Source organism: Rhea pennata, chromosome 22, assembly GCF_028389875.1.
Source record: "Rhea pennata isolate bPtePen1 chromosome 22, bPtePen1.pri, whole genome shotgun sequence".
NCBI classification, from domain to species: Eukaryota; Metazoa; Chordata; class Aves; order Rheiformes; family Rheidae; genus Rhea; species Rhea pennata.
In genome coordinates, this window is record NC_084684.1 from 1,021,289 (window position 1) to 1,048,365 (window position 27,077).

Consider the following 27,077-nt stretch of genomic DNA (forward strand, 5'->3'; position numbering starts at 1 on the left):
TTTTTTATCTGGTTAAAGTAAAAAACTATGTCACTCCATTGATATTTTTCCAAGTAACTTGATGCATGGCACTAGTTTTCATACTGACAATACAGTAATGCAAACTACTTTGAGTGAGTTGCAGGGAGAGCAAGAGAGCCAGAGATTCCCTTTACAGGGGGACAGCGGCCTCCTTCATGCAAAACTTTTGAACCTGCAACTACTTGTTTGTGTTCCAGAAAAGGGAAAAAATGCATTTAGATTTTGCAAATTAATTAAAAGCCACAGCCAACTGGGATCATTTAGTAATTTGTGAAGGAGTTAAGCTACACCAAGTATGAAAGTCTTAGATCACTGCTCTGGATCAAACCTAGTCATGCCATTAGGACAGATCAGAGTGCAAACAATAACAAGTGAATTCAGAGAACTTCTGGAAAACTTCAGAGAGTTCTGTTTGATTTCCATTTGTTGACTTGATCATACTTTAGGAGGTTCAGTTTTATAAAGCAATAGCACTTCATCCTTTACATTTGATACAGAAAACTGGAAAAAAAATAGTAAAAGAATAGTTACTGTTAAAAACTGTCCTACCAAGCACGAATAGAGATGTCATCTGAAACATACTCTGTAGTTTTCACAAGGCTTCTGAAGAAAGCTTTGAAGAAGCCTACACATCACTCGGAGTATAAAGTTCCTTACAGCTTGCTTAAAGCTATTTGCGCTTACATTCGCGTTTCTGCAACACCAGTGCACACCTCAGGGCCTGCAAAAATACCTCTTTGAGTTGCTCACGCCCTTTCCCTGGCTCCTTTCTCTAACATGGGCAACCCAACACGGCACATAGCCAGCCAGCCAGCCAGCCAGCCAGCCAGCCCCCCCCCCCCCCAAAAAAAAAAAAAAACAACCTTCCCCTGCCACCACCCACCTCCCCCCTTGACTTCAGGCTTAGGCCGCTCTTAAATAGAGGTCCTCGGGGCTGGCCCCACACGCTTGTGTAGCCTGTGGGATACAAGACTTGTGTGGGTGCTCTGTGAGACTCTACGCGGCTTTACAAGGAGATGGGGGCCCGGCATCGCCCCCCTCCCCCGGGGCCTGGGGGCCCAGCCGAGGCGGCCGCCATCACGCCCTCGCCCGCAGTAACCTTGACAACGGCGACGGGCACGCCGACCGTTACGGGGAGGGCGGGAAGGAAATCTCGCGAGACTTGGTGCTCGGCCGCCCGCCCGCTCCGCGCCGGCGGGTCTCGCGAGAGCGGCGCGCGGGCTTGAGGTGGGAGGGGACGGCGAAGATGGCGTCGGAGAGCGAGCTGGGCAGGAAGTGGGACCGGTGCCTGGCGGACGCCGCCGTTAAGCTGGGTAAGGCCGGCGCGGCGGGGGGCGTGGGGAGGCCGCGGGCCAGGCGCCTCGGGGCGGTGGAGGCGCCACCCCCCAGGCTCCCGGCGCTCGGCCGGGCCCGGCGGCGAAGGGCCACACTGAGGCCCAGTGTCCCCCAACCCCCCGGGCCTCGCCTCAGGGCCCGGCCCCGACCGGCGGTGGCGGAGGGGACCCGCCGGCGGTGGTGGCGGCCTCTCGCGGCCCAGCCGCCGTGTGTCCTCGCGGCCCAGCCGCCCTGTGTCCCCTCGTCGCCCGGGAAGCAGCCGCGCCGCCCCGGGCCTGGCAAGGTGACCTTGGCCGCAGCACCCCCCCACACACACACACACCCACACGATGGGGCCGCCTCTGGCGCCCCCTCCCCCCCATCCCGGCCTTACCGTTACCACGGAGCCGAAGCTTGTTTTTCATCTCCGGTTAATCCCTACTGAAGGTCCCTGAGGGCACCAGGGCAGGCTCCGGTGTCCCCTTGCCCCGGGCGGCCTCCGTGAGGTTCCCTCAGTGCCGCCAGGCAGGTGGCGGCTCGGTTTGATAAATCTCCCTTGCGCCGAGCGGGTCGCATCACGCCGTGTGGACTGCACTTGTTCAGAGATATGCACGGCGTGATACGCTCAGCGCCTTGGCATGTGCCGCCGTTTGACATTGAAATGCTTCCCCTCTGATGTCCCAACCCTGCAGGCCGTTGTGTGTTTTATTTAAGTACGAATACAAGTTTGTTTTTGTTTTGCTTTCCCCAAATTTCTTTATCCTTAAAGTTAGAAACATGCACGTGTCTGTACGATCAGTACCTCCCCTATATAACGTTTCATTAAAGCTGATAAAGTGATTGTAACTATGCACGTGTGGTTCTGTGCTCTTCCAGTGACTGGCTGTCAGACTAACTAGAGGGAGGTTGCAGCTTTAAGGAATGAGTCTGCCCAACGCAGATCTTTAAATACAATGTATGAAACAAGAAGTGAGATATCACACGTGAAGGGTGCGGGTTCTGTGTTGGTGCTGGAGTTTTTTTTTTCTAAAACATAAATAATATCTCAAAAATGTGACTTTTTTCTCTAGTGGTCTTATGCTTGAAAACTGGTGAGGGATTCTGTGTTTTTATTGCCTAATGCTTTTCCAGGCCGATGAGGCACTCTGTGTTTTGGTTGCTTAATACTTTTCCGTTAGAAAAGATGTTTAATTGTTTTGAGTAAACTGAAACTTCCATTGTTTATAGCAGGCCTTTGAAAAGTGTCAAGTGCTCCGGAGCAGTGTTTTGTCTTATGAAATTCTATTCAGGTTTGTCTGACAAACATGTCCAGATATGTTTATGTTTCTGTAGCATTGCTTGTTTTATCATAAAAAATTAAGTATGCCAAATTATAAACTAAAATTTCTTCCGTGCTGCAGCTGTGTAGCATGTAGGAATGCTGTATGTGGAAAACCTCTCTGGGAGGTTGAAAGAAATGGATAGAGACTTCTTTATGATGCAGCATGTCATTCCAGCAGGCTATTCTTTTTCATTTGGTGTTCCCTTCCATCCTGCAGTGGTGATGGATGGATGAAAGTGTGATTATATTTTCTGCACTAAAACTAGACCAAGAATTCCCAGTGTTAGCTCAACGATGACTAGAGGTGTTGAGCAGAGATCTCAGTAAAATTGAAGTTCTTCAGTAGGTCACGTGAAAAGGGCACATGGGCTGCAGTTCTTAATTTGGGAACTGTAGCACTAGACCTAGCGTGATGTCCTCAGACACATATTTCTCTTTTCTGTGATAGCATTTTTCTGTGTTGTGTCCTTTCATCTAGTAATTGATCCAGTAACTGAGACCTCTGTGGTTACAACCTATTTCATAATATTAACAACAAATGGCTTGTGAACTTTGAAAGTTGTAAGAGTCCAGAAGTTGCTTCTGCTCCAGCAGTTAGTGACTGAAGATGATGGTGGCCTTTACATGTGAAATGAGCTGGTGGCTTAGCAATGGGGACTGTTCAACAAGTGCTAACACAAACTTTCTCAGACTGTCTCAGTGGAAATGGTTGTTTTCTTTGCAAGGGCTTCAAAAACTTAAGTGGTTGTGCTGACTGTTTTCATAATGTTACTGTAATTTTTGCTCGAGTGATAAACAAGGACATTGTTGTCTTAGAAATCTCAAGTAAATAATTTTCTTCATTATCTTTCTTTCTCTTGCCTTTTTTTGTGGGATTTAAAAGTTAACCAAATCCTTAGTAGCTCTTTGTCAGACTTTTCCTTTGGGTAGCCGTAGTTTCCTTCCTGCACGTTCCTTTACATCCTTCCTGAGCACGATCGCAAGATACGTAATTCCAGCCAATGGCTGGGGAAGAGAAACATTGTGAATAGCCTTGTGTTTTCCCATTTCAGATATTGTAAGTAAAGAAGGCACTGAATTTCTGAAGCCTTGTGTGCAAGATGGTTTCCTGGTGTCTGTCAGAATTGTAGACACAGGTAGCTCCTATAAATTTATTCGAGAGATGAGGGGGCATGGGGAAGAGAAGAGAGTGAGAAGAGGACGTAGCAGCTATTGGCATACCTCTAATAGCAATAGTACGTTTTAAAATGATAGCAGGGGCTGTGTAGCCTACAGGATTTTTTTAAGCCGTTTTATTTGTAATTGGTTATATAGCTTGTAATTATGCTGTATTGTTTTGGTTGGAAATCAAGTTCTTGGAAGGATTGCCACCAAAATGTCCAAAATACATATGTTTTAGGTTACATCTGTAAGTGCAATATTATATTTTTGACTTCTTGCTCATTCCGTTTGCACATCCTGTAACTTCATACTAAACTCTTTCGTTTTTCCCCCTGCTACTTCAAAACAGAACACAGTCAAATCTGATAAGATAGTATTTCATTTAAAAGAGCAAATGATACTGTAAAGCCTGCACAAGACTTCGAAACATAGTTAAATGCAGTTTAGGTGCTAACCCACCCTTATTAGGGCTGACGTAGTTTATTTATTTGTTTTGTTAATGATGAGAATGTGTCTAGGTAGATCAAATTATTTTTTTTCTTCCCCTTCCCTTTCTAAACCTAGTTGTAACCACACAGTAGGAAGGTTTTGTGCATAGTTGATTGATTTGTGCTTTCTTGGCTGACCAGTCTGTTTCTGTGATGAGCAATCTAGATCATGCTGACTCCAGCTGTGCACAATTTTCAAGGCTGTTCACCTGTGCAATCACCAATATAATTAAACTTTACATTCTATTCTCCTAATACTAATTTTCTTATGCATCAGAAAGTTTACTCCTTTCATGTGTAGGAAAAGAGAATCCAGCTGCAGTGGATTTCTTCTCGAAGTGCAAAGCTTTACGTTCCTATGTCCTCTCCAGCTATCCCAACCAATACTGTTATTAAAAAATATATATATATATCAAGGAAGTAGAGTTCTGTGGAGAAAAGAAATGGAAGTAAATAGTATTGTGGTCATCTTCCATCCCACTGGCTTTCAACCTTGGGCCTCAGATTTGTACTTCTGAAAGACTGACGCTTGCTTTCCTCTGAGAGCACATAACTTTGGACAAATGATTCTTATATGCTGCTCCCAGGGAACAGTAAGGCAGTAAAGATTGAGTGTGTGTTTTGTATTGAAACCGTTGTATTTTTAAATGACTTAAATGCTATAATTTTTCTGCTACTAACAGGTAGTCCTGGGAAAGCTGTTTGCGTCTCCGTTTGTATGTTAAGTTCCCAGGTTGAAGTTGGTTATTTGCAGGAGATGCAGATGTTTTCATGCATGTCTCTGTCTGTCCAAAATTCAGCTTGGAAGCTTCTAAGTAACCGACTGTAGCAATGTTCGTTTTCCTTTAATCCTGTTTTGACATCTGAAAATGAAACTCTCCTGATTCCCTTTTAATAGGAACTTTATTTAAGAGAAGAAAAAACATTTTAAATTCTACTACAGTTTTAGGGTGATTTATTCTGGCTGCATTCTTTTGTCTGCTTGAATAGCTGTTTTTTTAATGGCAAGGATGAACATGTATTGTTTGTGTCATTCCACAGATGGACTTTTTCAGAAAGATTCATTGTATGGATTTCAATTACAGTATTTTTAAATAATGCTTTACATGGTTATCAATAGGATAAAGTCAGTCAATATAATGATAAAACCTGATTACACTTTCTGAAAACTGAATTAAATGTTTTCTAAATATATAAAAATGCTGAGATTCCTGTTCTAAACTGGTTTGGTTTTATTTATTTATTTATTTTACCTGCCTATCATAATGTGGCTAATTAAACTACAAGGACAAGAGACTTACTTTATTTGGAATTTTGTTTTTAATATTGGAGAACATGAATATTATGCAAGCACACAGCTGCACTGTTATTTGGACTTCAGTGGTAATCCTATTTTCCCCTATCATACAGGAGAGGGTCCAATTCTACTAGTCATATCTTGTAGCAGACAAATTAATATAAATACTAACTGCTTATGGCTCACTTGGACTGTGTGGGAGGCAATGCAGCCAACAGAAAGATGTCTCATTTTGAAGAGCTGGACAAGCACTCCTTGAAGAATAGGCTTTTAGTCAAAAGTCTAGCAGCAATATTTAATTACATTGTTAGCAGAACTCTGAATTCATTGCCCACCTAAATATTAAGTGACTGTTATCTCCTTTTGGAAAAAAGACAAAAAGTCTTTTCTTGCAGAGGGGTCCCCTTCATGAATCTAGCTCTCTATTGCCCTAACTGCACTGTTTCCTGGTGTTCTTCCTAAAGGAGGCCTTTGCTTCAGATTTCAGAGCTCATCTCCTCAAAAGCATCTCTACTGTTCCAGGAAGGACTTAAAAAGTGAGCGAGCGTCTCTCTGAGCTGTTTGACAGACCATCTGACCAAGTTGTCCTCCCTAAAGCAACTAGATCAACTAACTAGCCAGGTTGTGAGTGAAAGTGAGGGAAGTCCTGCTGGTCCCTTCTTCCAGACTGTTGTGGACTTCTGCTGGGCAAGACAGCCTGACAGAAAAACTGTGACTGGGCTCCCCAGGACAAGAGAGACATGGAGCTACTGGAGGGAGTCTAGCATAGGGGTATGAAGATGATCAAAGGGCTGGAGCACCTGCCCTATGAGGAACGGCTGTGAGAGCTGGGCCTCTTCAGCCTGGGGAAGAGAAGACTGAGAGGGGATCTTATCAATGTGTACAAGTACCTGAAGAGAGGGTGTCAGGGGGACAGAGACAAACTCTTTTCAGTTCTCCCGTGTGACAGGACAAGAGGCAACAGGCGAAAGCTGAACCACAGGAAGTTCCGCCTGAACGTGAGGGGGAATTTCTTCGCTGTGAGAGTGACAGAGCACTGGAATGGGTTGCCCAGAGAGGTTGTGGAGTCTCCTTGTCTGGAGATATTCAAGGCCCGCCTGGATACAACCCTGTCTAACATACTCTAGGTGACCCTGCTTGAGCAGGGAGGTTGGAGTAGATGATCTCCAGAGGTCCCTTCCAACCTTACTGATTCTATGATTCTTGTTCTAATTGTCCCTGTTTCTTAGCTGGGCCAGTAGACGTCAGTAATGGTCAACCTATATTGGATGGGAAAGGAAAAGCCTGATTGCCAACCCTCACAGCTAGACTTGCAAAAGCCCTAAGTGTGAATGTGTTCACTCCAGCAAAACTTTTTTTTTTCTTTCAATGTTATTGTTGTCGCTAGCGGCATCATTTTATTACAGTAAGACAAGACAGAGTTTTCTGTCAGAATTGTATTGTCCATATTATGAGTATCTTGCTGGTCAGGTATATATGTGCATCTAATGCGAGTGCAGCTCTCATTTTTGTTGAAAAACTTGATGTGCCCTGTTGTCTCACCAACCCGTTGGGCACTCTGGATATGAACCGTTTCTGGCCAGACTACAAGACTCTTATCACTGTGATTGCTTAGGAGGTCGTGGCTAACACTGATACTTCCAGCTGCTGTGTGTCCATGTGTGAAAGTCCTGATGTTTATCTAAGGTTAGTCTTTGGATAGCGGTTGAACAGCAGGAGTGCTTGGGGGCAAAAGTGCCCCCTGAAAACATATCGAGATTTTTACATTGTTCTGGGATTTGGATACTCTTATTTTGTCATTCCAAGTATTACGTGTTGCTGCAGTCAAATGCAAGAACAAAACAAACAGACTTTTTTTCCTGTTTCTTCCTAGATTACTTAGTATATAGTTTCACTGCGCTTTCTTCCAATATCCTTCCTCATCTTTCTTTCTGCTATGTAAACAATCCACGCAACAGGGGAGATGAGAAAGAAAGCTTCAAAGTTGGTATTTGAAGAAAGTCTGATTTCTGGCACAAAAGGCATAGCTAAGAGGCTGTTTAAAATTAGTTCTCTCAGTAAATAAGTGATTGCATGGTCTCAGATTTCTAACTGATGCGAGGTGCTATTCTGTGAAGGTTCTCTTATAAGAAAAAGACTCTTCCCCATTTTTGCACAATATTTATCTATGTATCTTGTCATGGATTTTTTTTTTGGGGGGGGGGAGGAGAGAAACACTCTTCAACAACAACAGAAAATGGATAGTTTGAGATAATCTGAGTGTTTTATTTGTTTCTAAGATCTTCATTTTTTTTTAATGCTTCTTTACATCAAGCAAATTCTAGTGCTGTACTGAGCAGATGCTCACGTGAGACCTCCAGTTTGTCAGGCCTGTGGATGAGAACTGGTGTTAAACCTTAAGGCTATGGCTTTCACTGTCCCAAAAGTCAAGTTAAGTTACTGAAACTATTGCAGGATTTGTTTTGCTGCTAATGGAAATTGTCTTTTTAGCTGAGAGGAAATCTTCTCTGTCCTAACTAGTTAAGGACTAGATTGCTGAAATCCTGTTTCAGAGAGTCTAGTCCATACAGAGTAGTTGCCACTTTCTTAGAACTAGTAAGCCATCTTCCAGGAGCTGCTACATGATTTTGTTTTAATAATTTATTTTATTTGAATGTAAAACAACAGAACATGAAGGCAAGGAGGCTGAAGTTGTGTGGTTTGTATTTGGGCATAAGGAATGGGAGAAGAGACTTATCTGATGACAAAAAGAAGATTCTTAAATAATCGGAAAGCTTCCGAATGCCACCGTAACGGCAACACCTCTGCCAAATGCCAATGAGCAGAGTTTAATCCTTCTATGTTAAGCTTCAAACTACCAAAGACATGTATATCGAGGTGTGGCTGTCTTGATAGCTGCTTCAGCCTGTAGCTAGGATAGCCTAGGAAAGAACTGCATAGTATCTCGGTTGTATGGACTGTTGATTATGTTTATAGAAAAAGCTTTTCCCAGATGTTCTTCTGGGGCAGGAGTCCATCTTAAAGATTTATGTTTCTCCATGAGATGCTTTTATGATGTCCTGTTGGGTATATGGCGCGTACTTGTCTGTGTGTTAGATTGATTTGAGGTACCATGACATTTTTCTTGGAAGAGGTATGAGCCAGAAAAGTAGAAAGAAAAAGTTTCTTAGACTAGGCTCTCTGCCTAATGCCAATTCCTCCTGGTTCTCTTGGTACATAAGCAGCCAGGAATGCTTATGGGGGAACGGGAGTAACGTGTCCACAGAACCATCCTGTCCCATGTTGACAATGACTGTAAATGAGTTTTAAGCTGAATTGATAGAGGTAGGGTGGAAGAGCCTGGTTTTCTAGTTAAACATTTTAAACTGTCAGAGAAGGTGAAAAATGTGTTGCACTCTTTCCTGTGGCCTTTTCCTCCAAAGAGTCTGTCATGCAAGAAAGGGAGGGAGACCGTGCCCAGCATGGATCAAGCCCTTAGCTTTTCCATGTTCGTTTGTTTTTATTGTAAGATAAACCTTTCATGTTTTATTGTTATGAAGTTAAAGCCTGGCCTAGAGGTGCTGATCTTTAGTGGAAACAGCTGCAGACTGAGTGTCCCTTGGTCAGGTGGGAGGCTCTTTGAAGCAACATGTTGCCTCTTTTAAAGGAAATTGAGCATGAGAACTTAAACCTGTAAAACTCATCAGCAGCTCTGCCATTGTTTATCTCTTGTGTAACTTTATATAGAATTAAAGTGAAATGCATTACTTTGTTTCCAAGAAAAGATGTTTTAGCTCCCCCTTGGTCTTGGAGACGCAGGAAATGACCACACAACCTCAAATACTTCCTGGTGGAATGCAGATGAGTGACAAACTGTCCACAGAAATAGCTTCTTAACCAGGCAGGGTACGAAATTAAATGCAGCTAAAGCTTCTGGTTTTAAGTTAAAACCAATACTGACCATTCAAGCCAATTGGAAAAGAGCAAATGTCTATGCACTGGCTTGCACAAGAGGGGAGATGTGAGCCTTTCTTGTTGAAAGGGGTGTTTTGATAAGCAACGTTTCTCAGCATAATTTCTAGCCCATTTTTCAGTGGGAAGTGGAAAGAACCTGACTTTGGGATCAAGGAAGTGAAGAAGGCTTTGTTTTTCAAGTTGCCTTCTTGTATAGAAAACAAACAAACAAAAAAAATTAGCTGTTGGATTTCCGCTTTTGTTTCCCTGTAGCTTTTCGTTAACCTAGAGCAAGGCCCCAGATCTGTTACCATCTTCTTTCTAAGCTAATCTACCGCTGTATTCCTCTCTCGGTTGGAGTAGAGTGGGGTGATGGCCTCTAAAACTGACACTGTGGTGTTTTTTTTGTGAGAAGCAATTAAAATAAAAATCCTTTTTCTGGAACCAGACTTTCACTTCTTCAGAATCTTGTTTGTAGGCACCACAGTAACTATAGTTCCATGGTCACCTGTAGTGATTGTTCTGCTTAAATGAATGTGGTAGGAAAAAACTTAGAGAAAACATATCCTTCTGTCTTAAAACGTCTGTCATGCGAGATCATGCTTAAAAACGGTGCTGGGCATTAGTGTGGAGGAAGACCTAGATTTTGTTTTAGGCCTTGTATTGATTTGCAGTTGGCAGAAATAATATATTTTTCACCCCAGGTGTGTTCTGCAGCATCCCTGATGGCCAACAGGAAATGGCACTGATGGCATCTGTGTGGTGCCCTTGCAGATGGGGGTGTAATTGAGAGTGCATCTGAAGGAGGGTAGAGAATACAAAATAATGCTTTATAGATGTAGATAGCAAGATAGCTACTATATTAACTGTAGTGACTTTCTTAGCACAACCTTTTTTTAAAGACAAATGTAACCAGTCTGCAACCACACTGGTAAGCAGGCTTGTGGGTTTGACTGGTAACATGGAAAATGTGGCGACATTAGCAATTGCTTGGGCTCTGCATCTAGATGATGCACAGTTTGTCATCCTGTAAATCATTTCTCATTGATTAGCTAAACTGTTTGGATTGGCAGAGGGAATCTTTCCTTGGAAAGGAAGCACAGAACAGTATCGCTCCCTGCATGACGGGCCGCCTCAGCCGGACAGTTCAAACAACGCCTAGGGCTGTCTGAACTGAAAGTAATTGCCTCCAAAAGTCATATTTGGACCTAAAGTACAACAGCCCAAACCAAAAAGGCGGCGTAACTACGTATTGTAGAAGACAGTCAGAGGGAGCCAGGTCGGAGGGCCAAACAGTTGTCTGTTGGATGAATTCTTGAAGATAGTAATTATCCTTAATAGCATAAATATTTGGCTCGAGCCAACACCAGCTGCATTATAGCAAAGGTACAGAAGGAAGGCCCTTCTTGGGGAGGGGGAGTGGAGATGTTAGTATGGATGAACTACTGCTCTTACTAATCCATGATGGCTCTTCCACTCTGACCGTAAATGCTGGGCAGTTGTGCAGGATGAGTAGAGTTAACTGTTTATAAAAATAAATAAATAAAAAATTCTCCAAGTATTTTATCTCTCACTATCTGAAGTACAGAAGAAGCCTGAAGCTCTGACCGGACATCTGAAGAACCGAGACTTTCCTTAGCTGTGCGAATGATTAGAGTGAAAACCTGACCTTCTGCGAAATGCTCAGTTTCTGGGATGTCTGGGGGAGTTGTCAGGACCACTTGGCAGGCGGTCAAAGTTCTTCCCTGCAACTGCATGTTTTGTAAACCTGCTCTAAAACTGTAATGACCTGGTAAAGCAGTTACCTTTATCACAATTGGATCAAGTGAAAATATGTAATAACACAAAAAGTTTTCAGAGCAACTTTGCTTTCCATTTCTCAGTAAATACAGATAGTGAAGTCAACTGGAGGGTAAATATCAGGGGTTTTGTTTAGGCAGTCATCTCTGTTCCAATATTCAAGAGTGTTTTTTTTTTTTTTAATCAGTGAAAAGTATAAGATGCCTAACTTACTAGGCAGTACAGTGAGTATTGTTTCAGTGATCTGTGCTTCAACAGGAGCAACCGTTAGTGTACTTTTTGCAAGGGAAAAGGTTTAAAGAGCAAAAGGAAACGGAAAAAAGATTACCGCTGTATGCCAAGAGGGTATAGGATTCTTTGGCATTGTTCTGGACTTGACCCACTTAGTAATGCGTTCAACAGGAGCTTAAAAAAGGATTGCATGCTTTTAGGACTACTTTAAAAAGAAGTTTTTTAATTAATAAAACTCAGTTATGTCAGGTAGATTTCATGCATTAAAATAAGAGGGGTTTTTTATTTTATTTACTTATGTTGTAAAATAAACCTGAAACTAATGTTTTTAGGGAGCATACATATGGCCTTTCTAACTGTTGTCATTAATGGATATAACTAAAGGTAGAATTTATCCCCTGGACTCAAATTTTTCAATGTTATTTATTGGGTTTTGGGAAGAATTTTGCAGACTTGCCTGACTTCTTACAAGAAATCATGAGCACACCTTCCAAGGAAAGCAGAAATTATTTTTAAATATGCCAACTAAGTTCTTTAATGGTGCTGGATAAATTTCTGAACTGCTGCAATTATGTCTATACAGTATAAGGATGTGAAAAGTCATTCATTCCTAATGTGTTTAAATACACTCTATAATGAATGTTGTGGATGTGAAAGATAAGCAGCCTGGAGCTTTCCTTTGCAAGGTATAGAGTAACACAAAGCATCAAAGTTTCGCTGCCCTCCGGACACACGTTGAAGTAGTTAAAGCAGCGAGATAAACTAAATAAGATATTCATCTGCAAAATCTAAAGCTCAAGGACCCAATAATTCATTTAAGTGTTTCTCATTCAGTGACAATGAGCCAAATAAATCTTTCTTCCACATTGTAAACGGTGACAGAAATTCAGTAACTTTCCCTGGGATGAGGATTTAGTTTGTTTCCCAAATCTTTCCAATTGTAATGTTATTGAATGGATAAGGATTCACATCTGAATTAGCTACCTAAATACATTTAAGAAAATAAGAATTATTTTTTCAAGAATATTTTTATTTTTTAAGAGTACTTATTTATTTGTTTGTTTATTTTGGTGTGCTGAAATACTATCTATTTTGGTATTTCTGAGCCAGAACAAAGGATTAATGAAAAGAACTGAAGTATTTTCCATTGCTATGCATTATCTTAGTCCTCACTTGCTGCGTTTTTTCTTACAGGTGCTGGATTTGGATTAGGAATCGTTTTCTCAGTCATCTTCTTCAAAAGTAAGTATATTGTACTAACCTTGACTGCCTGGTTTCGTAACTTATGTCTGTGTAGGTGCACTTTAAAACCAAGAAATCTTTGAGGCATGTAAGACTTAATTGGCGTGTTGTACCAACTCCTTCATTATTGCTCATTTCAGCTGAAATACAGTTATCTAAACTTCTAGCTGCGGTGTAATAAGGTTGTTAGATGTGGCATCTCTCTGAATTCCTGCTGTGCTCAACTCAAGTTTTGGAATTACAGAAAACCCTGAACCAAATTACTAGAGCCAGGTGTCTAGACATAATCTTATGCCAGTCTTGCTAGGGTCTTAAAGCTAATCTCAGTTCTTCTTTTTTTTTTTTTTTTTTTTTTTTTTTTAATTATACATTGTTAACAAAGTAATTTTCAGTTATATCTTGAGTTCAGAGTTCACCCTCTAATTCTAAATACAATATCTTATTACTTACTCTTGTTATTTTTCTGAAGTGTTTTTTGTTGTTTTTTGATAGATTCTAGGACTCAGAATTTGAATGCCTAATATGCATCTTCATAGTCATTTATTCCTTCTAGGCATTTGTTTGACAAGACTGTCACTGAAACAGGAATTCAAGATCTTTTTTTTAATTTTGTTTTTTTTCCCCTCTGCTTACCTTCCCCACAGGAAAGACATGGCCTATTGCTTTTGGGTCAGGGATGGGGTTAGGAATGGCTTATTCCAATTGTCAGCATGACTTTCAGTCTCCATATCTTCTCCATGGCAAATTTGTAAAAGTAAGTACCGCTACTGGTTACTACTAATTATTAGCATTAAATGGTATATCTAGACACCGTTTAAATCGGAATTCCTGTCCCTTTCCCAAAAAGTACCTGTTAGAAGAAACTTGTGTTCCCCTACTCTTACGGTATTTTGAATATCTGGTGCATAGGATTAGCGGATCCTGCAGGTAGCTTTTCCCAAAACTCGTAAACACGTCTAATACAATACATATTAGAAAAGCTGAAAAAATAAGAGTAACATTCTGTCTTCAGCCTTGGAAAGGGGTGAGCTAGGAAGAAATTTTAAGTCATGTCAGGCATGTGTTTCAGTGGATCTGCCTGTAGAAGCAAGGCTTTAATCTTTTTGCAACATGAAAACTCATCATTCTTAAGTTTTGTGGCTTTTTTGTCTGGATAGTCATGTAATAGTCTGAAGAAGTTGTACAGTCTTAAAAGTATTGAAGAGGATAATTCAAATGACTACTGAGTGTTACCATCACCAATGCTGAAATAAAATATTTAAAAATAGATTGATTAGAAGGAACCATCCAGATGCTTACAAACTACCTATAGTGACTTGGAGTGCACTAGGTCTGCAAATGAATTCAATTAATATTCTCTATTTCTTCATAAGTAGAAGTTGGGACTATTCTTGTGCTAATTTATTGTTGTGGCATGTAGAAAAATTGGGTGTTTTGAACCTGTGAAGCCATGTACTGCTAAAAGCATTTCAGTGATGCCTCTCTGAACACATCTCTCAATTTGGAGAGACGTCCGCCAGGATGTATTTACAGTTAATTTATTACTTTAGAAAGTACTCAGGTAAGATGTTCTGCCAGAAGCATTTCATGGCAAGTAAAAAAACAAAACAAAACAAAAAAATCGATCATGTATATCTTTTTGGCTTAATAAAAGTGTCTTGAAAATATTTTTAGTTTTTTTCCAGATGCATCTAGAGGTGAAAGTTAAGTCTGGTCCTCCTCAGATTTATTGGCAGATTGGCTTTTACCAGCCGTCTGCAACCTTACCAGACATACCTGTTTGAGAAGAGTCTCTCCAGTTGACTAAAGAACTGCAAACAGTCTCAAGACTCTTGAACTACTTCTCCAAAATAAAATTCAAAATAAAGTCCTTTGGATAGCAGTACAGAGTAACTGGGCCTTATGTCCAGCTGATAGAGCATTCCGAGCTACATCCCAGTGATGCTCTAGAGCCAGACATCCGTGCACGATTCCTCTGGACAGATCTGTTAACGTGAAAAACGAATTAGTTTTCTGCTTCATTCTGAGTGTATTCTTCCAGCTTAGGTCCTCAAAAAGAAACTGAAATGAAATGTCTATGATTTTCTGTGAGTGGAAATGTCTTGTTCACATGTTCTGAGAAAACAGCGTTCACTGAAAGATGCTTTTTACTAGGGATACTGGGCAACAGTAAGTCGACCCGTGGGTCATCCTGGTAGGGGGTTTTATTTGGATTAAGGTCTAATCTGTGCTCTGAAGCAAGGGTGGTCCTTCGATGCATGAGGTAATTGAAAGGACACTTCCCAGAAGAAGCACAGCTGCCTGCATGGCACAAGACTAGACAAATAGTTTCCAGCACACTGTCTCCGCTAGCTTTCTCTGGCACAAAGAGGCTGAACATGCTGAGAGAGGGAAGAGGCAGATGAAGCCATCTAATGGTTAATGTCATTAATTCTCTCCAAAATGTAGTGTCATGGATAATGGCTCCAGGGTTATTACAGCAAAATTATTTCATTTCTGGTGGTTAGGAGCATTGGAAAATATTGTTGCATTATCACTCATCTGTTTTTTTCCTAGCAAATACCGTTCTAACAAAACTCTTTAGGACTTCCTTTACAAAGCTGGATTTTTTTGTTCAAATACAAACTTGTCAGAAGAGTCTGCAAGACAGATCAGCTTTATTTAAGAGAGAGAGAGAAATAGAACATGGATTGACTTGAACGGAAGTTATTTCTAGTTTTCTGAACCTGTCAAGTTCATATGCTCCTAGGATAACTGAGATTGAGAGGGACTTTAGGAAGTCATCTAGTCCAACCTCAAACCACAATCCACTGTGAAGTCAGATGAGGTTAGTCAAGGCTTTATCCATTCTGGAGTCTTGATTCTTCAGAATCAAGTTTTTGATTCTGAATTCTGAGTGAGAATAAGACAGGACAGAGGACCCTCATTTTGCCAAATAAGCAGGAGATTACAAAGCAGCTTCGCACCCATTCTGGTTGTAACTGTCATCACACTGCCCAGTCTCTGGATTATTAAATTGATGACACCTGTAGAAGATTCCGTTCATCTAGAGCAAGCGACCATTTAAAATGCAGTAAAACTCAAATCAGTAGTTGTAAGATTCTAAGGGCTCTAAGTCCTACGATCAAATGGCTTTCCCTGTGACTTTACCTGAAGTTAAAATTTGCATCCAGCAGTAATTCCTAGGCTTAAAATCATATGGCTGAAAATCAAGTTGCCTAGGTTGCCTCACAAAATGTGAAGTATCACTTTCCAGCTATTTAGCCTGTATTATTTATCACCAAAAAAAACTGTACTCTTGTAGCAATGTGGATTGTATTGTTTTGCAACAATATGAAGAGAGGTTCATCAAATGGAGCCTTTCCTTCTGCCCTTTGTGGAAGTGGTTTCTATCTAATAGTACAGATTATGAGTAGTTAACTTGAAAGCACAATAATTTGGGGGGCTTTTGAAGTACCCAGTTTATCAGAGTGGAGGCTTATGTGCATGAAAACATGACATGTTTCCTTTATGAAAATTAACTGCTTAACGTCTTCATGCTCAACTCCTCAGTCTAACTGAGGATGAAAATGTTAGCCTACCTTCTGGAAATATTAGGAGGCTTAGTGGCTTGCTTTACATCGTACGGTGCCTTCCATGTATGGAACCCAAATGGCTTTTTAATAATGTAAGCCTTCTTGCTTTACAGGAACAGTGACTAATGGCTAAGACTATCCCAGTGGGAAGGAAGGAGAAATCAATGATTATTCCTCAGGAATACTGAAGTGCCCCTGGAATAAGCCAACATTCTTCAATAACGATCACCAGTAACTCTTTATACTCCAACAAACTGTTTCTGTACATGAAACAAAGTTTTGTTCGTTGTTTTGTATCTTGTGTCTGGAAAGTGCAAGGAAGAGCTCTTCTGGGAAATAAATAAAGCAAAAATGGCCTTTTCTGGTGTGTTGACTTTGTATGTGAGTGAGAGCGAGAGAATGCAAGGAGAGGACTTCATTTTGAATACCTAGCAACTGTGACCACCTGGGTAAAGCCACTGTGAAAGTTCTTCAGAAAAGACAGCCGTCGAATGTTCCTCTCCACTCTTGAAAAGCAACCCCCATCAAATATACAGTTCAAAGAAGCATTCCCACCTCATAAATCACCCGCTAGACCCCTGCTGCTGGTGCCGGTGTTTGGAGAGGAATATAAATACTCCTATGTCCTGTTTGTTCAGTTGCCCTTTAGAACTGGAATTTTGTCCTCTCCAAAGAGGCATAATAGAAAAGGGCAAATCCGAGCTGCGTGACTAACTCAGCTAGCTGATGTCTCTCGAAGCTTTGAGTCATGGAGTGAACAAAGTTTGAAACTCTCCTGGTACAGTGGGCTAATTAAACAGATGCACAGGTCATCTGGCTCGGAGCCTACATTTTAGGTTGATTGTTTTTTCATCCTTCTTCTGTGGGAGAACGCTTAGATTTCAGTGTCTGGGAATGGGTCACAAGTATTTAAAGCTATTTATTGCCTTGGCAAGTCACGGATCCAAATACTCTCTTGTACTTTACGTTTACCCCAGTCCTTGTAATTATTTGTTGGCATGTAGCCTACCGCTCCTCTCCTGACTTGAGAGGTCTCCTTCACCGCTTCTTGATTCAGTGCATTTTTGTAACTCTTGAGATGGCTCTTAAGGGCTTCTCTTCTTCCTTCCAGTTAAGATGCTTGCTGCATATTGTCTGGGTAGCACAAGCTGCAAATACAGATCTGATAAGACAGAAAGAGATAGCTGTATGTTGATAGTGAGCTTTCCCTTATTTAAAGCCTGTGCTGCTCCATGGTGAGCACAAGCAGATGGAAGAATGACAACAAATTCCTCTCCAGAAAGGGGAGACAAGGGAAAGCAAGTTGCACAATGTTTGTTTTTTAAACTATGCCAGAAAAGGAAGGGGGTGGACTGAGGGGCAGTCTTTTGAGTTTAGAGAGCTTGAGAAACTCCTTATCTTATTGAGCAATGGGACTGGGATTTGGTCTGGGTACTCCAGGAGTCCTGCACCAGCACCTCCCCTTGTGCATGGATCCTGCACCCTGAAGAGACATGTTGAGCTGTGCCCAGAGTCAACAGAAGCCGAAGAGAGGTAGCCTAGAGCAATGGACTTGTGAAACAAAATAGCTTTAATGCCAGAGCAGCATTAAAGTTTGTTAAAGCATAATACCATCCAGGACTATTGCTTGAGCATGTCCTTGTTTTTCCACCTCCTCCCTTGCCGGACTGCATTCATCAGTCAGGTCAAAACAGCTTATTGGAAACAGGATCTCTTTCTTTCTTCCCATTTTTGAATCATTTTATCTGGCCCCAATTTTTAATTTGAACTATGTACGTTGGAGCCATAGCTCCTCTGTGGTTTGGAAAGTGTTTTTATTGAGTTCTGTGCGTGTGCTGCAATGCTAGCAGTCTGGGAAGCCAGTGGATTCAGCTGGAGAGAAGAGCATCAACCTGGGCAAGCAACTGGAGACTAAAGCAGAAGTGCTTGCGGCACTCTGGATATAATCACTCCCACCATGCAGAAAAAAGCATGGGTTAGTGCTTTGTGTTTTGGCCCGTGTTGATGAGTGCCCCTTTTGTTTAGTGTCCCTGGTAATTATGAAATCGGATGAGTTGTCCCTCGTTGGTGTGCTCTGCTTTTGTTCAAATAGGACTTACCAGAGTTAGTTCTTTCTTAATCTGATCTGCTGTGGGCTGTGATCAAGTGGTCCTTCCTGACCCTAGAACTCAAAGGAAAGCAATAGCTATTCGCAGTGTGTTATTTATTGCTAGAGTGCAAATGATCAGAACAATTTTTTTCGCTTGTTACTGTGAAGTTCACTAGTGTAAGTGTGGAAACACGATCGTACGCAATTTTACAAAGTGGAATTTAAATTTTCTCGTTGCTCTTTTTCTGTAAAGGGGGTAAGAACTGAATGTATTTGTTTTTTACCTCTGCCTCGTTTTTTGCACTGTACACGTGTATGTATACACACACACACACGTATAAGTAGCACATAATTAATCTGTACCTGTTTTGGTTTAATTAAAATTGTATTATTCAAAGCCTATTTTTGAACCTGTCTATATAAGCTGTGCAAAATATCTCTTTTTGAGGACAAGTCTCCTGTTTCCCTCTATGGGAATGAGACCATACTGTTCCCAACTGAGGTTGGAATAGGAATGGTTTCCTGCTGCTTGATTTCTAATTACATAAATGGAAGGGGAAAAAGTGGAAATTCTAAGTACCAAAAGGCATGTTAAATTTAGTATAATACACTCATCTGGAAACTATCACATTTTTCCTTCTTCTTAAGCCTGCTGAAATCATTGCTTCGTCTAACTGTAGCGTGATTTGGACCAGTACCAATAAGTGCAAACAAGATAGGCCTAAAAAAGTCAGGTGTGCCTACCCAAAACTTAATGAGAACGTTAAGTGGAGAAATTGCTGTATCACCCTGGTGCAATTTTAATAGGAAAATGGTAGGTATAAAGTGAATAAAGAAACCATATCTTTATCTGAGGGAAGGGGAAAAAAAACTGTTTGCTGAACAGAACTGTTTTTGAGCTTTTAGCAACTCCCTGAATGCTTGACTGGCCACAAATCTGACTCTTAACAGCTTGATTAGATGTCTGCTGAGGCTTTGAAATGAATAAACAAGTCACGGAAAAGCAGAGACTGCAGGAAAAAAAATATCAAGCTGCTTTTCTATTGTTTATCTGAGTTCTTCATGTTTGATCAAGATACCGTCATTTCTTTGTATTTCAATCATGCCTAGCAGCTGTAGCCAAGATCAGGACCTTGCTGTATGTGGTGCTGTACGCATAAATAAAAACCAGTCCCTGCCCTGGAGAATTTACAAACTAAACAGATGGGATTAAGGGAGGTAAAAAGGTTTATAATTCCCATTTTCAAGACGGGCGAAGCTGTAGCCAAGGTCAGTAATAAGTCTTGGAGGGAATGTGGCATGCAGCTGAGACTCTAATTTGTGTCTCGAGCCATTGATTCAATCAGCCTTCCTTTCTGACTTTTTTTTTGCTTGGCAGGTCGTGGAGTCTCAGGGGAAAGCTGCCCACTTGATAGTCGGGGAGACTCCAGAAGGGTATGTTCTGTAACCATTTGCTGAACTGGCGTTGCCCCAAATTCTTCATAGAAAATCCCCTGTGAGCTGGCAATTCTGTTGTCTTGTCCTTAGATGATTCCTTCTAATGGGTACAAAATATTGACATCCTCAATATTGACTTCAGTGTAAATCTGAGTCGGTTAAGGATATAAGTTAATAAAACGTATTCCCAATTCTTTGCATCACGACCACATCTAGGAGCCTTTCTCAGGGAATAGGGTACTGTTGTGTTAAATGCAACGTAAGCATAGTACCAGAAGCTGGTCACTGCCTTAGTAGATCGCAGTCCTAAATGTGAAATTAAGTAGCAGTTACAGATAGAGGGAGGAGAGCAAGGGGACAGTATCATTCAAGTAGTAGAGACACAATGGTGATGGCATAACTGTTAACTCTTGCAGCGAGTTCACAAGGGTGATTCTGCGAAGGAAAAGGAATTGGTGTGCCGGATGTTTTCACCGAGTTCCCCCCAAGGTTCTGGAGCAATGCAGAAAGAAGTGCGAAGATGCTTGCTTTCAAAAGCAAGCACTTGGGTGGATGACTGGACTCAAGGAGGCTGTGGTTATCCTGAGAGTGAGAGAGAGGCTGGAGATGGTAGAAAAAAAAGTAGAGCTATAGCTCTTAATGCTTCAGCTAGAAAGGAGAGGCTGGTGGCAGAGCTGGGGAGGATGTGCTAGGAAAACCACTTCTTGCAGCAGTATTCTGAATCAGCAAGGCATTGCTGACCCTTTCTCTTGCTCTGGCCTGGCTGTGTTTTGTTGCTTCCCCTCCCCTAACACGCACATCCTGACAGTAAGACATAAACTAACTTTCTCTTCATTGTCTCCCACCCCGCCCCTGCCTTTGTAAACGGGACCGGTGCGAATTTTGGCTCGCTGGCTCTGGTAGGCAGCTGTACGCAGTGCGTACTGTGTCTTAACTGCTCTGAGAGTCCAGCATATAGGCCACCCACAGTGAAATGCCTGAGATTGAAACGAAATGGGAACATAGTTTATGGAAATTCAGCTGTGGATTGCTGTTTCTCTTGTGACTTCTGGCTGTCAGCACTTAGCTGTACGGCACTGCTGGCTATTTAGAGCTGGATGTTCCTTGTGGTGGATAGTCACCTCCTGTATCTTATAAAGATGCTGAAAAAGTTGGTGGTGGCTAATAAATCACTCTTCATCTATAGTCTTTATTGGTATTGCTTGTAGGGACTCCAGCTCTGGGTTAGGAGTGTCTTCCCCTTCCTAGAAATGGTCATGCCCTTATCAGTTCAAATTCAGTTCATAAATCTCATGTTGTATGAAGGAGTATGTTTCTTTTTAGAAGGTCTAGAGGGTATTCTTCCTCCTTCTCAGTGCTGTGCTGAACTAGTGACTAACAGCGTAACCCAAAGCCATTACTAATCCCATGAGCCATGCATTCCCTGAGGATTTAGGAGTCCAGTGGTGATAAAAGATTTCTAACTAGCCATCGAGGCACAATGTTGTTCCCCTGGGAATAATGTGCATTTTATAGGCTGATTCGAAGAGAGCTAGATTCAGCTCTGACTTGCAGGCTAGGTCCAGAGGACCTAGCTGCTTGGAGGACAGTTATGGCTCCTACAGTTTTCCCTGCTTGTTTGCCAACATCCATGTTTTTTTCAGAGAATTTTTTTTAAGTTCCTAAGTTTGCAAGGCCATGGGTATGGCATCCTCGGCCAATCGCATTTTTCATCCTGACTGACTCTCCTAGCAATGCAGGCTGTATTGGGTCTAAGGCCTGGACAATCCACCTCTCTCTGCAATACCCAAGCACTCGTGGGTTGGCTTTTATCTCCAGCCCTGACAAGGATAACCTGTGACCCTAAGCAAGTCATTTAATCTCTCTGAACCTCAGTTTTCTCCCCTGTAAAATGGAAGTGATGCTACTGTCTTCAGTTGGTTGTGGCATTGAGACCTGTTTCATTCAGAGGTAAAACTCAGCTCTATACTGTGAGCTAGCTTATATTCCGGGACCCCTGTGTTTGCTACCCATCTGTGCTGGATTCAATCTCACTCTTCAGTTCACAGAATACTTTGGCTTTTGCCCTTTGAAGGCACCAGAAGAACAAGGTGAAGGTGAGTGGTACTACACGTTTTTACCATGTTTTTATTTCTTCAAGTCACCTGCTTTTCTATCACCAAACTCCTGGGCCTTCTTTCCGAGAGAGGATGCTATAGTACAGAGCAATAAGGGAGATGAGAGAAAAGGCTGTAGTTATCAATGGACTAAGGAGAAAAGAGGCTTAAGCTAAAGGATGTATGTGCCACGGGCTACACAGTCTCTTATTTTCGGAGTCTCTTTCTGGATTCAAAGGTTGACCAAGGCCACATGAAAAAAAGGCATTTGATGTCCTGATGGTCCCACGTTTGATTTGCAAAACCACAGTGCTTTGGGGCCTGTGGGTGCCATGTCTCCCTCTGGGGTCAATGTAATGCCTTGTGTTATTTGTAATTTTCATAAATAATCTAGGAGTAAGTGTAAAAATGGTGGCTGATTAGTGGTTGCTGTTTAATGGGATACTCTGAAAGTGAAAAAGGAAGCGGAGCAGTGTAAATTTTAATATAATCAAATGTGGCATTCTGTATGCAGACACGAGGAATGCAGATCATACCTAGGGACTGTAGGTCTCTATTTTATGAAAGACTTGGGAGGGGCAACAGTTGGTAAAGGACTAAACATCCGATCTTCATTGCAAAACAGAGGCCACGCTGATCCTTGAACAAACATCAGGAATGAGATAACTAGGTGGCTAGGTTAAAATATGGAAGCAACTTCATGGAAGGGAAGAAAATTCAGGAATGGAAGAGTCTGCTGACAGAAAGAGGCACGATGAGAGGCAATGGCTAGAGGCTGAAGCGTGACCCTTGCAGACAGTCAGTGAGGCGCTGAGTTATAGTAGAGTGTGACCGGGACAAGCTAGCAAAGGAATGGGTGGATTTTTCAGCTCTCCAAACCAAAGCTGAAGCTTTTCTGAAAGCCCTTTTCTATCCAGATGCAAGTTTCTGTGCTCCACCTGGGAGTAACAGGGTGAAATCTAATGACCTGTAACACACATGGATTCATATCAGATGATCTAACTGTTCCTGTTGGCCATAAATTCTCCTAAACTTGTAAGGCCGTAAAGGCTGACTGCATTGTTCTTGGTTTCTGTCCCATGGCTTAATCTGGTATGAACTAAAGGCAGAAATGTTTCAGCTCAAAGACCCTGTTTGTTGGACAGTCCCTGAAGATGTCCCGGGCGTGATCCTCAGATGTAAAACGACCTATTTCTATGCTGATCATTACTGCTTTGTTCTTCCAGCTCCTCCCTTCTGGATTGTTTTCTCTTCCTTGGTTTTGTTTGAGGGAAAGGCTGATGGTGTGTGCTTTTTCTTTCTTTTTTTTTTTTTTCTTCCTTTTTTCCAGGCATGGGGCCCGGTTTTTGTTTCATTCTCTCCGAAGATTACATGGTTTCATGGATAGTCTGTCGGGAGATGGGCTATTTCGTATGTCAATAAATACATCTCTGAATGATAGATGGATGGCAGCCTAGGGCTGGAATTGCAGGAGTGTCTGAGGGCTGAGACTGGAAGTGCACTGGAAGGGCTGTACGGGGCGGTCTGCCTAGGATTGCTCTCTGCACCATGTCAGACTGAACAGAGAAAATGAATTTACTGGATTTTTTTAAGGCCTGAGAAATAATTGCCTTAAGTCTTTGGGAACATCCTACTAGGAGACACGCTTGTGGGAGGCTCTAGTTTACTATCTGCTAACATGTGGATTTTATATCCATATTAGGAATAAATAGAGGTATGCTGGCAGATTGAGAGAAGGTCATTGCGACTCCTCTGAGCACAGGATGAGCCTATAATTATTTAACTGAGGCTTCCTTAATCTGACCCATGAAGTAATGTTAACTCTTGTCGTACATTGGACGAGCTACTGAGGCAGTCATCCACGGGGCTATTGCAAAAGTTAAAAACAGAATAATGAAAAATTGGTCGAATACTAGCACAGATCTGTTGGCATGTTCAAGAAAGCAGGGATAAGTTAAAGACTTCTGGCCATGTCCCTTGGCAAGCTGCATTCAGTTCCTCATCAGCTGCAAGAGCATACTCAGAAATCACGATCCTGCTTCAAGGCAGGAGGAGAGGAAAGGGATGAAAACAGACTTGTCGAGGTCCCACATTTCTATGATTTTACGAACCACACCCGCTAAAATATGAAAATCCTGTTATCACCTTGAGGTTTATATTTGCATTTATCTTCTGGGATCAGTTGGAGAGAGGGGGAGCAGAGGAGTTTAATCAGTTGGGGAACACATCCGTTCTTTTTCCTCTGTTATCTTCATTTCAAAAAAAAAAAAATGCTGAAACTCTCGTGTCGTAACAGGGCTGCGGAAGCCGAGACTCCGGATCTTGGGCGCTTTCCTTGCAGGCCGGGGAGTCCGTACGTGAGCCTCCCTCCGGGCGACCGCAGCGCAGTGTTCCTCTGGGCTGAGTCACCCCCTTCCAGGCGGGTGCTAGTTTCCTTTCGGTAATGTCCAAAATGTTCCCTGCGCACACGTGTGTGTTCTAAGTTTGTACTGCTGGTTGTCAGGCCGCAGGCGCGTCGGTGCCAGACCCGTCTCTAACCGACGTACAGCACCTACTGCGACGAGGCCCTGAGCTCGGCTGGGGCCTCCGGGCAACGCCGCGAGGGAAAGAATTAATATAATAACAAAGCTCTGAACGATCACCTCGAGAGGAATTTTTCTAGCGAAAAAAAAAACAAATGGTTATCAGAGGGGGCATCAGTTGGGATGGAGTCAGAGGAAACTGATCTTTCTGAAGGAGAAAGAAAAAAACAGTTTGAATTCTTAGGAAGGAAGCGGGCACCTGCACACGAAGCCCCTTCCCTGATGGAAACTGTCCCCACGGATGTGAACTGAGCAGGAGAAGGAGCGTGCATGACCTGAGTTGCTGGGGAAGAGAGGGAGGGAGGGAAGAAGAGGCCTGGGCAAGGTGAAAAATAGAGCGATTAAACACAGTTGGACTTGCTCGGAGATGGGAGGGGTATTTATATATACATATATTTATATATACTGCTGCCCCAGGGCCCCGAAGCGTGTTGGCACTGCACTATGGAGAAACCACTAACGCCGGTGGCCAAGGGGAGGGGACGGGACGGGCGCGTTCTCTGCCGCTCGCCGCGCGTTCGGACCCCCGTTGAAGGCCAGGCTGATGGGATTAGAGGAAACAGCTGGCTCGAGTCCTGCCCGGCGGGAGCTCGCCTTCGCAGGGCTCGCGCGGAGAGGAGCGCCCCGCTGCCGAGTCGCATTCCAGGGCATTTGCCGAGCCCAGATGTTTGCAAACGAGCTCTGTGATAAATCCTTTCCCTTTACTTCCCAGCACTGTCCCTACCAGCCAGGCCCTGTGCTTGGATCTCGGCTTCCACGCACGGCCAGGCGAGCTGGACTTTCCATTTTAAGCGAGCTAGGCCAGTCTGCACCAGGACTTGTGCCCCTCCGCTGTGCCTATGCAGAGGGCTTCAGCTCAGGGCTCAAGTTTGTTACCCTCGAGCCGCAGCCTGCTGGAGGCTGCACGGTGCAAATTCCTCCAGCGGCTGAACCCTCTAGCTGCCCCTTCACTTCTGCCCCCGTTATTAAGCCGGACGCGCTGCTCGGGGTGGGTCGGCCGGGCGGTCCGAGCGAGCAGCGAAGCGCTTTTGGTGCGCCCGGTGTCTCAGGTGACTTTTAAAAGTGAGGAATGCTTTTTTGTAAGGCCCGCTCCGTCCTCGCTCTCGCGTGCTCGGGCTGTGCTGATGTACAAGCCGTTGGGGGGGGGATGCGGTCCTGGCACCCCGTCTGCGGCCATCGTCGCCGCCTTGTCCGTTTGTGCACCTGAGCGCGTGGTGGGAAATCGCATCCCAGCTTTCTTGGTCGCCAGGATACGTACAGCATTGCACCTTTCGGCAGAGGAGATGCAGGGGAGTGAAGTGAACTGGCTGATCTGAGATGGTGCAAGAGAGATCGCGGCAGACCGAGGCATCAGAGCCGGCTTTCCCGAGTCCCTGGCGGGTCGTGCCTGCCAGCGGGGCCTCGGCCTGGAGGGCCCTTCCTTGGACCTGGCGCGCTGTGTCTTGGGGGCGGCGAACAGCCCAGGTCCCGCTGCCGAGAGGTTTGCACGGCAGGGAGCCTTGGAGTCTGCATTCGGAAGCTCCGAAATAAAAGGAATTGTTTTATTTTTAACTTAGGCATCCACCCTTGTGATTCGCACGCCCACAGTTCCCAGTCCTGTCCCGACACGCGGGGAGCCCTTGGCACTGTGGGCGTCTGTCAGCAGGCCCGAAACGGCAGCGCTGGGTGAAGGAGGCAAGACCTGAGCACGCGAAAGCCTCCGTGATCCAGCAGCGAGGGAAAGGGCTGAGACGGGGCGGCGGGAGGGGGGCTGCGTGCGCCTGCGTTCCCAGCCGGTGTTGGCCTGCGGAAGCGAACGGCGGGCGGGCGGAAGGGGCTGCCCTCGGCGGGCGAGGCTGCGGGGCTGGGTCCCAGTAACCCACGCGCGGAGCCGCTGGGCGCGAAGACAACCCAGAGCCTGCAGGAAGTGGGGTCTGGAAAGAGGGGCCGAGGTACGGGAAGAGCGTAAAAGCGCTGCTGAAGTCAGCGAAGCCAACTAGGGACCTTCCCGGGGAAGGTGGCTCATTTCTTGCTCGCGTTGCCTCCCTGCTTTTACTCCCGCCTGCTCCCATCTGCGCAGCGGCTGCCTCTAGCCCCTGCCTGTCCAGATGACATCTGCAGGCATCAGGCCTTCGCTCCTTGTTCTGGCTGCGATAACTGTGTTGCCAAGGAGGAAGGGGAAAGTGTCGGCCCAGGGCTTTGACAGCTTCTCAGCAGCTTCTTTATCCTCCCGCCAGCTTGCCCTGCCGTGCAGCACCTCTCGCTGTTCCTTCTGACACCAGAAAACCTGAACTCTGCTCCTTGTGGCCTCCTCACCCCCCCCCCCCCCCCGCAAGATTTACACGTTGCTGTATTTCCCTTTTCTGCTGTTTGGCTGTTTACAATACAGGGACACGGATGAATACAAGGAAGCAGCAAGTGAGCTGCATGCTGGCTCGCATCTGTGCCTGCAACTTGGCGCTCCGCTCGGAATAACCGTCCAGGGCAGAGGACCAGCTGAGATCCCACCAA

At 43.7% G+C, this 27,077-nt stretch overlaps 2 protein-coding genes across 3 annotated transcripts in view; one reads left to right on the forward strand and one right to left on the reverse strand.

The window, feature by feature from the left end:
* CAPZB (capping actin protein of muscle Z-line subunit beta) overlaps nucleotides 1-1,869 on the reverse strand; it is a 68,125-nt gene extending 66,256 nt beyond the window's left edge. For both annotated transcript variants that reach the window (XM_062593330.1, XM_062593329.1), the window contains exon 1: nucleotides 1,730-1,869. The gene's annotated coding sequence lies outside the window, so the exon portion shown is untranslated. The remainder of the gene's footprint in view (nucleotides 1-1,729) is intronic.
* MICOS10 (mitochondrial contact site and cristae organizing system subunit 10) lies at nucleotides 1,228-16,744 on the forward strand. The gene is made up of 4 exons (XM_062593331.1): nucleotides 1,228-1,334; nucleotides 12,761-12,808; nucleotides 13,453-13,562; nucleotides 16,497-16,744. The coding sequence occupies exons 1-4, from the start codon at nucleotides 1,268-1,270 to the stop codon at nucleotides 16,503-16,505; spliced, it is 234 nt and encodes a 77-aa protein (XP_062449315.1). The 5' UTR covers nucleotides 1,228-1,267; the 3' UTR covers nucleotides 16,506-16,744.
* Nucleotides 16,745-27,077: the final 10,333 nt, after the last annotated feature.